The 14,663-nt window shown below is 49.1% G+C and overlaps 1 protein-coding gene and 1 gene segment (V, D, J or C); one reads left to right on the top strand and one right to left on the bottom strand.

Moving 5' to 3' along the window:
* Nucleotides 1-9,885: 9,885 nt before the first annotated feature.
* On the top strand, nucleotides 9,886-12,398 carry LOC136055791 (T cell receptor alpha variable 4-like). The segment is given in 3 exon segments: nucleotides 9,886-9,928; nucleotides 10,086-10,369; nucleotides 12,303-12,398. Coding segments are annotated over 3 exon segments (423 nt in total).
* A 1,959-nt stretch (nucleotides 12,399-14,357) lies between these two features.
* Nucleotides 14,358-14,663, bottom strand: LOC136055790 (feather keratin Cos1-1/Cos1-3/Cos2-1-like). Its single transcript, XM_065747668.1, has one exon. The coding sequence runs from the start codon at nucleotides 14,661-14,663 to the stop codon at nucleotides 14,358-14,360; it is 306 nt and encodes a 101-aa protein (XP_065603740.1).

Raw genomic sequence — 14,663 nt, 5'->3', positions numbered from 1 at the left:
GGCCATGTCCAAAATGTCACAGAGGGGCAGAGAAGATGGTTGAGTCTGAAAGATGGCGATATCCAGAAACAAGAAAAACACTCTTGCTTTACTCACAGTCATGCAGCTTCAGAAGAGGCATAGCCCTCTGGGCACTGGGGAGGACAAATTAAGTCCGTTGTGTGGGCACTCATCAGAAGTGACTGAACCCAAGCTTTATGCCCATGGGAAGGAAAAAAGCTGTGTGAGATTTAAGGGAGACAACTCTTTTTTTTTTTTTTTCCTAGGGGATACACTAATTCAGTGAAGTCTTGGCTGTTCATCCTTGGCAAGGACTGGTACCTTGGATGCTATAGAGGGACTCCCAGGGCTTGTCTGCATATCAGTGTGTTACCCCCTGTAGCTCTTCCTTGCGGGTCATCTTCCAGACAGCAGTGACTTAACCACCCCAATAAATGCTAGGAGGGCAGTATGGCTGGAAATCGGGAATTGTGGACATTTCTGAAATCCAAGGAAGACAATTTCTAAGTCCAGATAGCTGAGGAACTGATTAAGGGAGGCTGTCTATTGAAATTCTTCCTCACAAAAAAGGAAGATTATTGTATGGATAAAGGGATAGCCTTGGCTGCAGTGACCATGAGTCTGTGCAGCTTAAGACCCTGAGAGGACTTACCAAGGGCAGAACTGCAATTGTAGACTTCAAAATGTAAATCTTATGTTCTTCAGGAAGCCAGGTGTCAGAAGATGGAAAGTGCCCTGGAGGGGAAACAGTGCAGGAGATCTTGCTCATCTTTGAAGACAGCCTCCTCAAAGCACAAGACAAGCCCACTCCGGTGTGCAAGCAAAGGAGCTGGTATACCCAGTGGACCACGAAATGTGTAAAACGTTGAGAAGTAAATATCAAACACAATTAATGCTTATTTTTCCTCTGTTTTCATGTTGAGTCTTTGAGTAAGACCAACACGTTGTCTCAGCTTATTCACCGAATTCACGGCAATGAAGCAGCACTTCCTATGAAGAAAGGAAACAGTATGAGGCACATAACACAGTTGGACTTGCTTGTACCCTTGAGATGAGGTGAGATGCATCCAGGGGCATTTGGTTGAGAGATGTGATTGTGGTGCCGCTCTCTGTCAGCATTCAGGGGTCAAGACAGATGAGGAACAGCGCACACAGCAACGATAGAACAACATAACAACTAACGTATCTTTAGAAGGCAGGACTCGGGAACTACTGAAATGATGCAACCCGTTCACTCCTTCTTCAACGATGTGTTTTGCAGCAGATTCCTTTAGATGCCATTCCTACACATCCGAAAGACAGCGATTCGCCTAGAACAGCTCAGACAAGCCCCCGAGAAACGGCGAAGGGCGCACCCCCGGGGCGGAGCTGAAGGCGACGGCAGATTCGGGGTGAAGCAGAGCCGGGGCTGGCAGGAGCAGCAGAGCGACGGGATGCGGCGGTGCGGGGCCGCGGGGCTGGCTGCGGTGCTCCTGGGTGCGCAGGGCTGACGCCGGCGGAATGGAATTTTCTCTTTTTTACAATTATTCTGAAATGGAATTTTCTGATTTTACTGCTTCTTTTCTTCTCGGCAGTGGCTGTGAGCAGAGCCCAGGTGCAGCAGGAGCCGTCGGCACAGACCAGCGAGGGCACCGGCATCAACATCACCTGCTCACACCCAAACATACAGCCCAACGACTACATCCACTGGTACCGTCAGTTCCCGGGCCGAGGCCCCGCATTCCTTGTCAGTGCCTTTAAGGGCTCCAAGGAGATGCCAGACCCGCCGGGGCGGCTGTCGGTGTCGGCAGACCGCCGCTCCAGCGCCCTGTGGCTCTCCCGGCCCCGGCTGGGGGACGCGGCGGTGTATTACTGCGCGTTGGTAGCACGGAGTGAGGAGCAGGGGCTGTGGCCGGGCACGAACCGCGGCGGGCGGAGGTAGAACGGGGGCACAGTGCTGTCCGGGCCCGCAGGGGGCGCTGCCTCCAAGGGCCGCCAAACTCCGTCCTGAGCGGGGTGCACCTCCCTGAGATCTCGAGAGAAATGAGCACGGTATCCGCGGCAGCGATTAATTGAGACCAATACGAATCAAACACACCTATGTATGAGGTGGGCAGAATGGCCCAACTGATAGCATGAGCATTGTTTCGCAGCAGTGGGGCATCCTCACAATTCTTTTCTGTTTTCTCACCTACTTGCCTTCTGCATCACTGATGAAAACAGTTGGTGCACCGTTTCTATGAGCCTGCAAGGTGTTTTGCTGCCGTGGCTCCCAGATACTGCTAGTTGGACATGTGAGCACAGCAGTGTTTGTGTTTTCTCTTTGAATGTTCAGAGAGGATTGATGTGGACAGACACGCAACAGGATGAGGGCTGATAGCCAATTGATGTGCTGCACTGAGAGGTATCTTTTTCATCCACAATGGACAGTCCCAGGAGAGGAGCCACTGCAGTGTAGCACAACCACCCATTCTTCTGCGAATTAAGAAGGGACTCATGAAACACCCAACTTACACCCACCAAGAGCAAAGCCATTCTCCACGACTAGCTGTGGAGTTAATACATGGAAAAAGTAACAACAAAAGCTCTAATGAGATGCAGAAATCTTTAATGAATATTTACAGCGGAAAACCAGGTCACACTGAGTAGAGGAACCGCAGTACAGGATTTGCCAGACCTCATGTTTGAGTTCATGCGTTGAGTGCCTGCCTTTCTGGCAAAGGATGTGGTTGGTTCTGAGGAGCCTCACAGACCACAGGAACACAGGGGAGTTGGGGGGTATGGAACAGAATTAAAAGTGAAGAAAAAGATATGTAAGTGAGTAGAGCAATAGAAGCAGAGACATGAGTCAGGTTGTCAGAAAGCCCTGTCTTGCCGTTTCCATTAAGCATATCCTGGATTAGCTGAGCACAGTCAGGAATTCTGAAAGTAGTGGCTGGTAGATTCCCTCTGGTTCCAGTGCCACGTTCCCAGTTTTTCAAAGAATTTCTCCAGGAGTATGGCCAGTGGCACTAGTACGTTGGGCACCTTCTGCCACAGTAGCGGCTGCCGAAACCGGACAAGTCAAACCCCCCCGAGGTGATGGGCACTCCCTCAGAGCTGAGGATGCTGCCAACAGCAGCGGAGGTGGAGGATCCCACAACAGTGTTCTGTGGGAAAGAGCTGAGGATGGGACCGGGCAAGGTCACCACCACGGGAGAGGGCTCAATGACGATGTTGGAGTTCTGACACTGTCTGACACAGGGCTCATTGCAGCTGCTGGCCAGTGGGGTTGGGCCGCAGGGTCGGCATGGCACGCACTGGGTGTAGCAGGACATGTCTTGAGAATGGGCTTATACCTGAGAGAGAGGGATAGAAGAAAGTAGAGCATGATGATATGTGAGGGGCAGTCTGAGTAGCCTCTCACAGACATAGCAAGACAACTGCTAAGGCTGGAGAAGATGGGTGAGAAAGGTCACACTCCTTTATTATGCCAGGGCTCTACAGAGAGCTGTGTCCCAAGTACTCTCTATGCAGACTTATGAGGATATATTCAGCACAGCTTGAGTAGCTTCTCACAAAGGTGCTGAGACAACTGCTAAGGCTGGAGGAGAAGGCTGAGAAAGAAGGTCAAAACCCTTCATTCACTATGTCAGTGCTACAAAGAGCAATGTAGCCCAGGCAGACTCACTTTGACTGCATCAATTAAAAGCCATATGAGCTGAGTCGCAAGCACTCTCTACGCAGACTTTATCCCCTCCGTTGAATCCCATGGCATGGAACTCCACTACCTGAATAGATTCCTATTGAGGCAAAGTCTCATTTAGCAAAAGGAGGAGGGAAGGCTTCACACTCACCTGGTTCCCAGCGAGAGGTAAGCAAGAGTAATGGATGGGAGAGGTGGGAATTTGGCTGCCTTTTATACTAGTCCTTCATTGCTTCAGCTATAGAGGCACAACTGACGCAGGCAATAATTTTCTGAGAAGCTAATCTTGAATGCAAGCTATCCCTTCTCATTATATGGGCAGTGATTTGGTTTCCTGCAGTGCTACCTTTTCATTTCCAGATTCACGCCATGCCCATCCTCTAATGAAGGATTCTGTAAAGTGTTGCTATGAATGGTACAGACATTTGTAGGGCTGAATTGGATTGGTGTGGCAGATGACTCAACTCAGGTATGCTCAGGTTCAGAGTATGCAAGTCATGTCAGTGGGGTTCAGTGCAGTGGGGCTGTTTGAAGTGCCATCCTCAGGATAAGCTCCTTCAAGCATCAGCTGGATACTCAAGGCTTCCTGTACACGAGGATATACTTCGACCTATTCTGCCTCCTCAAATCACTCTGATGACCAAACGTTTTGGCTCTCCCTTTTGTGTGGGTTTTCTATTGGGATATAGCTTCGTCCCAAGGATGAAGCAAACGTGTTAATGTTCCAAACACTTGATAGAAGATTATAAAGGAGGCAGTAGATAGGGAACAACTGGAGGAGGCCACGTTGCATATGTGAGACGACACTTCTCCAGACTGATTTCCTTATCTTGTGATAGTAAACCAAGCTTTTGAGCAACAGCAGGTACATTTAATGGAGGAGGGAGAGATCTCACAAACTCCACCTGCATGCCATGGAAGGCTTACTGGTGTTCATTTCAGCAGTGAGAGAGTGAGATCCCCTAAACCCCTGGAACCCACCAACAAAATTCCAGGCCATCGCTTTTTCCAGGCAAGATTCAGCCATTAGGACGTCTTCCAAACAATCACCAATCACCTCTCTATTCTCCATTTGCTTTTGTGTAGGTTTCAGGACAATCTACTCGTGATCTTGCAAGCTACAGAGCACAGAGTGACTGTTTTCCTTTTTGCTTTTGAGGTTGGACAGGAGTTCCTTATTCAGTCATGCAGGACTTCTGTCTTTTCTGCATGGCTTCCTATTTGCTGGGGTGTGCTCTTGAGCTCAGAAGAGGTGATTCCTAAATAGAAAATGGCTTTCTTGTGTCCCAGCTTGTTTCAGAGCTTTGTTCCGTGGTACTCTGCTAAGCAGAGCCTTGAAGAGGTGAAAGCGTAACCTCCTGAATTGCAGGAGATTTGTGAATTTTCTTGTTGCCCTACTCAATCTCCCGTGAGTGAAGACAGGGAACATTTCCATTTTTAAGTGTTCCCTCATAAGAGACGTGTTCCATGCCCTTTATCATCTTTGTAGCCCTCTGCTGGACTCTTTCAAGGAGATCTCTGTGCTTTTTGTACCAGGGAGGCCAGAACCGGACACAGTACTCCAGGCGAGGCCTTGCAAGGACAGAGTAGAGGGGAAGGATCACTTCCCTTGACATGCTGGCCACGCATCTTGTAATACACCCCAGGATGCCATTGGCCTTCTTGGCCACCAGGGCACACTGCTGGCTCACAGCCAACCTGTTAACGTCCAAGGATACCCAGGTCCCTCTCCTCAGGGCTCCTCTCCAGCAGGTCATTCTCAAAAGTGTACCAGTGCATGAAGTTATTTCTCCCTAGCTGCAAGACTATTCACTTGCTCTTTTTAAATCTCATCTGGTTCCTTTCTGCCCAATTCTCCAGCCTGTCCGGGTCTCTCTGAATGGCAGCACAGACTTCTGGCATGTCAGTCATTCCTCCCAGCTTTGTATCATCAGCAAACTTGCTGAGGGGAGACTCTTTCCCTTCATCAAGGCCATTTATGAAGATATTGAATAGGACCGGGCCCAGAACAACCCCACATTTAGCAGGAGACCCAGATTTTCAATAGCTTTCTAATTACTGCTGACATACTGGAAAAGGCCTTTCTTGTTATCCTCTATCTATTTTATTATCCTCTGTCACCATGTCCAGGTGGAGGCCAGTGGCAAGTGGCATCCCCTTAAGTTTCTGTCTTGGCACCAGTGCCCTTGAACATATTTGCCCAGGACAGATTTGTTGGGATTGAGTGCACCCTCAGCAAGTTTGCAAATGAAACCACTCTCAGTGGTGAAGTTGATATGATAGAAGAAAGGGGTGGCATCCAAAGGGTCCTGATCAACCTTGAAAGATGGGCCCATATGAACGTGAATGAGATTCAACTAGGCCAAGTGCAAGGTGTTGCTCTTGTGTTGGGGAAACCCCAGGTATGCATACAGTCTGAGAGAAGAACTCCTTGAGAGCAGCCCTGCCAAGAAGGACTTAGGGATCCTTGTAAGTGAAAAAGTTAACAGGAATCAGCGGTGTGCACTTGAAGCTCAGAAGACCAAGGTTATCCTGGGCAGCATCAAAAGAGACGTGCCCAGCAGGGTGAGGGAGGTAATTGTTGTCCCCATTTAGAGTACTGAATCCCGGTCTGTGGCTCTCAACACAAGAAAGATGTCAAGCTCTAGCAGCATACAAAGGAGAGCCACCAGGATGACCAGAAGACTGGAGCACCTCTCCTGTGAAGACACAGGAGGGGATGCCACAGTAGCCCTGCGAGGTGATGGACAGTCCCTGACAGCTGAGGATGCTGCCAACAGAAGTGAAGATGGAGTATCTCACAGAGGTGTTCTGTGGAAAGGAGCCAAGGATGGGTTTGGGTAGGGTTACCACCATGGGAAGGATGGCTGGATGGCAGCGGTGGGGTTCTGGCACTGCCTGATGCTGTGATCATTGGAGCTGCTGGCTAGAGGGGTTGGCCACAGGACTGGCATGGCTGGCTCTGGTCTCAACTGGATATGGTTTGATGTCAGAGGTGCACTTAGGAGAATGGGTCAGTGTCGTCGGATGTAGCAGCCAGAGACATGACATGCACCAATATGTTTAACTACAAATGCTCTGTTTATTACCCAGACAGCCTCATTTTTATAGCACTTAAGACAGGGGCCTATAGAAAATGGCACACAATCTGCACATTGGCAGAAAACCTCAAGAAAAAACAACTCTAAAATCACTCCCAGCGGTTAAGAGTTCTGCAAACCACATCCCAGAGGAGGTTACTTTGGATTGCAGTATCGTCCTAGTTCTGCAAAGTCTCTGCTGAAGGTCAGCTCCATGAGTCCGTTCTGAGCCATGAACTCTTCCTCCAATTAGGGTCTCCCATCCCACAGCTCACTTGAGCTTGTATTCCTTCTCTTGTGGAAGTGTGCTTGGTTCCCAGCCTTTCATTCTCATGCTGTTTATCCTTTTCCACAGCTTCTGCTCTAAATATACTTTCTTGTATTCCCTCAGGTCAGGAGGAAGCATAAAATGAGGATGCCTGGGAAGCAGCCCTTCGCCACAACCCGAAGAAACCAAGGAACATGTAGTGCAGGGTTTTGGAATCCTTACAGGGTTGGTCAATGGCTTTATGATCAAGCCAAGCCAGGACCCAGAGAGAGCCATCACATCCTATCTAGCTACTGCTTAAGCCCTAGCTTGGTACAGGCCCAGCCTCCCTCTGTGCCACCTCTTCTCCCCATTTTCTTCTTCCATGACAAGCAGCTCCAAGATTGGACATAGAACTGAACTCATAGCAAATCAGAGGTCCACTGTGCTGAGATCTCTTTACAGAGAATGAGGGGTACAAGCAGGGATTTCATGCTTGCCTGGTTCTATAAAAGAAGGTCACAAGAGTAATGAATGAGAGAGCAAGAGCTGAACTGCCTTTAACAATGGACCTAACCTCACCCATATCCAGAGGCATTCCTTGTAGCAGAGATCACTTTCTGACAAGCTCCTCTTGAATGCAAGACATCCCATGCAAGACATGATATGGGCTATACACTAACTGTGGCTCTCCCCACAGGATATGCCTTCCAACCCCGGTACCAGCTCTGCTGCCCTCTTCTGGCCACTTCTTCACCTTCAAACGATTTATTCGTTGCAGAGCACAGAAATGCAAAAATTATTCCAGGTGAGGATAAATCAAAGCTAAATATACTGTCAGAATAACCTCTTTTGACCAGTTGGCTATGGGGTGTTCAATGCATCCTAAACGTGTTGGACGTCTTGGATGCCAGGACACAACGTCAGCCCTCAGTGAGCCAGTTGCCAGACAGCACACCCAGATCCCTTCAGGATGTCTGCGCTTCTCAGGTGCTCAGCTGTTCTTTAAGGGTGCCCAGAGTCTAAGACTAAAACCTGAACAACACAAAGAAAGGAAGGCACGGCAGGTGGTGGTTATGGCAAACATTTCATAGAGAGAGGCAGTCAGGGTGGTTGAGGCTGGAAGATGGTGATATCCTTGAACAGGAAAGAGGCTCTTGCTTTAGTCACAGACGTAAACATTCAGAGGAGGTATAGCCCCCCTGCTCACTAGAGATCACAAACAAGATCCACTGGGGATGCTCATCAGAAATGCCTGAACTCAAACCTAATGACTATAGGATGGAGAAATGTTGTGTGAAGCTTGAAGGAGACACCACTCTTTGGTAGCAGTTTAACTGTTTGAGTCTAGGCTGTTAGTTTTCCTTGGCATGGACTGACACCTGCAATGCTGCAGAAGGACTCCAAATGCTTGTCTGCATATCATTGTGTTTTCCCGAGTGTAGTATTGGGTAACCCAAATAAATGAGAGAAGGGAAGTATGGCTGGACATCAGGAATTCTGGAGATTTCTGAAAACGAAAAGAGGCAGGGGAACTGTGAGCAACTCAAAGACACTGCTCCCTGCCAGTGGTTTATTGACAGTTCAAGCCGTTTCTCTGGCAAATTTGTGTGTGTGGGGGTACCCATGAATCTTCTCCCCAGGAAAGGGAGAAGGGGAAAGGGAAAGGGTAGGGAGATGAGCCTAAAAACAAAAGAGCAGCAATGATCTGAGGATGGAACTAACTTACTAAATAAGATATTGAAATGCAAGATAACACAATATGATATAAGAGAAATTGAGGCTAATAAATCAAATATGATGAGATGGAGTTTGTCCAAAAACCAAAGGCCTTACTCTAATGCTGAGGGTGAAACAGTTAGAGAACACCACACACACTGGGGGGACAAGCAGTGAAAGAAGAGGGAGGTCTCATGACTTGTGAAATGCTTTGTCTTTTCCTCTGAATGTAAAATGGTAAGAGAGCATGAAAAGTCCTCTGGGATATGCAGTTCTCTTCTGATACAGGGATACCCATAACTAATGACAATACACGGAACAAGAGCATGAACTCCTTAAATTCCTGTGCACCACATGATGTTATGATATGGAATACTGATAGCAAAATTCATAAAACCATGGCACTGCCCATGCGCAGCCAGGAACAGTACAGATGAGCCAGAGTTAAAAACTAGCCAGGGAACAATAATGAAAAAGGTGTCCTTAAGTCCACTGTGGCAGCAAAAAGAAAGCTAAGGAGATTGTGTGTTCATGGGACCATGAGAAAAGGGCTGTAATGAGAAGTAAATGTCTAGTGTAATTAATACATTTTGTTCCTTTTCTTCTTTATCAGCCTTATAGTCAGAACTCCAACGTCTATGAGTAACTTTCACAAAACCCATGGAAATTATGTATTACAACCCATAAAGGAAGAAAACCTTGAGGAGAGCTTAATCCTGTCGGATATACTCGTGTTCTTGAGAAGGGTTTGGACACATCCAAGGGCATTTGGTTGGATGATGTCATTGAGATGCTTCAATTTGTTATCTCTCAGGGGCAAGACAAGACAGTTGAGGGATGGCCTTAGCAGCTAAGAAAGAAAAATATGCATCAAACACATTGTTAGCGTGAGAAAGAAAGGGGATTCAGGGAACTACAGACCAACGGTTCTCCATTCACTCCTTCCTCATGTGAACTCTTGTGTGTTTTGGAACACGTATTTTTACATGCCATTACAACACATCCGAAAGTGAGCGATGGACTTAGAATCTCTCTCGAGAGGGCCCCTCGCGAGTAGGGCGAGAAGGACCCCCGGGGCGGAGCTGGCGGCGGCGTCAGATTCGAGGAGGAGGTGGAGCGGGCGGAGCAGAGCCGGGGCTGGCGGGACAGCGCGGCGCGGGCGGCGGAGCGGCGGGATGCGGCGGTGTGGGGCCGCGGGACTGGCCGCGGTGCTCCTGGGTGCGTCGGGCTGCCACCAGCGGGGCCGGGACCGGGCTCTCGTCCGTCTGCCCGGTTTCTTTGCGTCTGCTGTCCCCTCCCTTCTTCCCTTCTTCACTGAAATTGCTGTTGGAGTAATGGAATTTTCTGATTTTACTGCTTCTTTTCTTCTCGGCAGTGGCTGTGAGCAGAGCACGGGTGCAGCAGGAGCCGACGGCAGAGACCAGCGAGGGCACCGGCATCAACATCACCTGCTCACACCCCAACATAAAGTCCAACGAGTACATCCACTGGTACCGTCAGTTCCCGGGCCGAGGCCCCGTATTCCTTGTGAGCGCCGTTAAAGGCTCCAAGGAGGTGCCGGACCCGCCGGGGCGGCTGTCGGTGTCGGCAGACCGCCGCTCCAGCGCCCTGTGGCTCTCCTGGCCACGGCTCGGGGACGCGGCGGTGTACTACTGCGCCGTGAACCCACGGGAAGCGGAGCCGGGGCTGCGGCCGAGCACGAACCGCGGCGGGCGGGGGCAGAACGGGGGCACAGTGCTGTCCCGGCCCGCAGGGGGCGCTGCCTCCAAGGGCCGCCAAACTCCGTCCTGATCGGGGTGCACCTCCCTGAGATCTCGAGAGAAATGAGCACGGTATCCGCGGCAGCGATTAATTGAGACCAATACGAATCAAACACACCTATGTATGAGGTGGGCAGAATGGCCCAACTGATAGCATGAGCATTGTTCTGTGAATTAAGAAGGGACTCATGAAACACCCAACTTTCACCCACAAAGCGCAAAGCTATTCTCCACGGTAAGCTGTGGAGTTGATACATGGAAAAAGTAACAACAAAAGCTCTAATGAGATGCAGAAATCTTTAATGAATATTTACAGCGGAAAACCAGGTCACACTGAGTAGAGGAACCGCAGTACAGGATTTGCCAGACCTCATGTTTGAGTTCATGCGTTGAGTGCCTGCCTTTCTGGCAAAGGATGTGGTTGGTTCTGAGGAGCCTCACAGACCACAGGAACACAGGGGAGTTGGGGGGTATGGAACAGAATTAAAAGTGAAGAAAAAGATATGTAAGTGAGTAGAGCAATAGAAGCAGAGACATGAGTCAGGTTGTCAGAAAGCCCTGTCTTGCCGTTTCCATTAAGCATATCCTGGATTAGCTGAGCACAGTCAGGAATTCTGAAAGTAGTGGCTGGTAGATTCCCTCTGGTTCCAGTGCCACGTTCCCAGTTTTTCAAAGAATTTCTCCAGGAGTATGGCCAGTGGCACTAGTACGTTGGGCACCTTCTGCCACAGTAGCGGCTGCCGAAACCGGACAAGTCAAACCCCCCCGAGGTGATGGGCACTCCCTCAGAGCTGAGGATGCTGCCAACAGCAGCGGAGGTGGAGGATCCCACAACAGTGTTCTGTGGGAAAGAGCTGAGGATGGGACCGGGCAAGGTCACCACCACGGGAGAGGGCTCAATGACGATGTTGGAGTTCTGACACTGTCTGACACAGGGCTCATTGCAGCTGCTGGCCAGTGGGGTTGGGCCGCAGGGTCGGCATGGCACGCACTGGGTGTAGCAGGACATGTCTTGAGAATGGGCTTATACCTGAGAGAGAGGGATAGAAGAAAGTAGAGCATGATGATATGTGAGGGGCAGTCTGAGTAGCCTCTCACAGACATAGCAAGACAACTGCTAAGGCTGGAGAAGATGGGTGAGAAAGGTCACACTCCTTTATTATGCCAGGGCTCTACAGAGAGCTGTGTCCCAAGTACTCTCTATGCAGACTTATGAGGATATATTCAGCACAGCTTGAGTAGCTTCTCACAAAGGTGCTGAGACAACTGCTAAGGCTGGAGGAGAAGGCTGAGAAAGAAGGTCAAAACCCTTCATTCACTATGTCAGTGCTACAAAGAGCAATGTAGCCCAGGCAGACTCACTTTGACTGCATCAATTAAAAGCCATATGAGCTGAGTCGCAAGCACTCTCTACGCAGACTTTATCCCCTCCGTTGAATCCCATGGCATGGAACTCCACTACCTGAATAGATTCCTATTGAGGCAAAGTCTCATTTAGCAAAAGGAGGAGGGAAGGCTTCACACTCACCTGGTTCCCAGCGAGAGGTAAGCAAGAGTAATGGATGGGAGAGGTGGGAATTTGGCTGCCTTTTATACTAGTCCTTCATTGCTTCAGCTATAGAGGCACAACTGACGCAGGCAATAATTTTCTGAGAAGCTAATCTTGAATGCAAGCTATCCCTTCTCATTATATGGGCAGTGATTTGGTTTCCTGCAGTGCTACCTTTTCATTTCCAGATTCACGCCATGCCCATCCTCTAATGAAGGATTCTGTAAAGTGTTGCTATGAATGGTACAGACATTTGTAGAGCTGAATTGGATTGGTGTGGCAGATGACTCAACTCAGGTATGCTCAGGTTCAGAGTATGCAAGTCATGTCAGTGGGGTTCAGTGCAGTGGGGCTGTTTGAAGTGCCATCCTCAGGATAAGCTCCTTCAAGCATCAGCTGGATACTCAAGGCTTCCTGTACACGAGGATATACTTCGACCTATTCTGCCTCCTCAAATCACTCTGATGACTAAACGTTTTGGCTCTCCCCTTTGTGTGGGTTTCCTATTGGGATATAGCTTCGTCCCAAGGATGAAGCAAACGTGTTAATGTTCCAAACACTTGATAGAAGATTATAAAGGAGGCAGTAGATAGGGAACAACTGGAGGAGGCCACGTTGCATATGTGAGACGACACTTCTCCAGACTGATTTCCTTATCTTGTGATAGTAAACCAAGCTTTTGAGCAACAGCAGGTACATTTAATGGAGGAGGGAGAGATCTCACAAACTCCACCTGCATGCCATGGAAGGCTTACTGGTGTTCATTTCAGCAGTGAGAGAGTGAGATCCCCTAAACCCCTGGAACCCACCAACAAAATTCCAGGCCATCGTTTTTTCCAGGCAAGATTCAGCCATTAGGACGTCTTCCAAACAATCACCAATCACCTCTCTATTCTCCATTTACTTTTGTGTAGGTTTCAGGACAATCTACTTGTGATCTTACAAGCTACAGAGGACAGAGTGACTGTTTTCCTTTTTGTTTTTGAGGTTGGACAGGAGTTCCTTATTCAGTCATGCAGGACTTCTGTCTTTTCTGCATGGCTTCCTATTTGCTGGGGTGTGCTCTTGAGCTCGGAAGAGGTGATTCCTAAATAGAAATTGGCTTTCTTGTGTCCCAGCTTGTTTCAGAGCTTTGTTCCATGGTACTCCGCTAAGCAGAGCCTTGAAGAGGTGAAAGTGTAACCTCCTGAATTGCAGGAGATCTGTGAATTTTCTTGTTGCCCTACTCAATTCTTTAAGGATTTAAAATCAAATTTGAAAAATCACAGTTGTCAGGCAAAATCTCCCGTGAGTGAAGACAGGGAACATTTCCATTTTTAAGTGTTCCCCCATAAGAGACATGTTCCATGCCCTTTATCATCTTTTTAGCCCTCTGCTGGACTCTTTCAAGGAGATCTCTGTGCTTTTTGTACCAGGGAGGCCAGAACCAGACACAATACTCCAGGCGAAGCCTTGCAAGGACAGAGGGGAAGCATCTTGGGACTATGAGAAAAAGGGAAAAGGACAAAAATTTCCATTCAGAGCACCTGCTGGGAAGATCTGTGTGCCTGACCAACACAGCCCATTCTGTCTTCTTCTCAAGTCTTGAATTCTCTATGTGAGATTGAAGGTTGTGGTTGTGTTGAAGTCAGAGTTTTTGTTTTGTCTTTGAATATTCAGAGAGGGTTGATGTGGGCAGACACACTTCAATACGAAGGCTGAACGCCACTTGCTGTGCTGCAGTCAGGGCTATCCATTTCATCTGCAATGAACAGTGCCCAGGAGAGGAGCCTCTGCAATGCAGCACAACCAGCCATTTTTCTGGGAATGGAGAAGGGCCTCATGAAACATCCCTCTTATACCTACCAAGAGCAAAGACATTCTCCCTGGGCAGCTGTGCAGTTGATACATGGAAAAAGTAACAACAAAAGCTCTAATGAGATGCAGAAATCTTTAATGAATTTTTACAGAGGAAAACCAGGTCACACTGAGTAGAGGCACCACAGTGCAGGATACGCCAGATCCCATGTTTGAGCTCATGCAAGGAAAGTGTCTGTCTTTCTTGCAAGGGATGTGGTTGGTTCTGAGGAGCCTCACAGCCCACCACAACACGGGGAAGGTGGGGGGTGAGGGGCGTGGGGAACACAACTAGATGTGAAGGGAGATTTCAGTAGAGAAATAGAAGCAGAGACATGAGTCAGGTTGTCGGAAAGCCCTGTCTTGTCGTTTCCATTAAGAATTTCCTAGATTAGCTGAGGACGGTCAGGAATTCTGAAAGCAGTGGATGAAAGATTCTTTCTTGGTCCAGTGCCATGTTCGTGGTTAAGGAAGAATTTAACCGGGACCATGGCCAGCGGCACTAGGAAGGCGGACACCCTCTGCCACAGTAACGGCTGTCGAAGCCAGACAAGTCAAAGGCCCCGGAGGCGATGGGCACTCCCTCAGAGCTGAGGATGCTGCCAACAGCAGCAGAGGTGGAGGATCCCACAACAGTGTTCTGCGGGAAAGAGCTGAGGATGGGACCGGGCAAGGTCACCACCACGGGAGAGGGCTCAATGACGATGTTGGAGTTCTGACACTGTCTGAAACAGGGCTCATTGCAGCTGCTGGCCAGTGGGGTTGGGCCGCAGGGCCGGCAAGGCACGCACTGGGTGTAGCAGGACAT

Source organism: Cyrtonyx montezumae, unplaced genomic scaffold (genome assembly GCF_038088225.1).
Source record: "Cyrtonyx montezumae isolate F1298 unplaced genomic scaffold, pur_monq_1.0 scaffold_48, whole genome shotgun sequence".
NCBI classification, from domain to species: domain Eukaryota; kingdom Metazoa; phylum Chordata; class Aves; order Galliformes; family Odontophoridae; genus Cyrtonyx; species Cyrtonyx montezumae.
Note: the sequence above shows the minus strand (reverse complement) of the source record. Positions and strands in the feature narration are given on the sequence as shown.

Coding starts and splice junctions, on each gene's coding strand:
- LOC136055790 (XM_065747668.1), bottom strand. CDS start 14,663: ATGTCCTGCTACACCCAGTGCGTGCCTTGCCGGCCCTGCGGCCCAACC.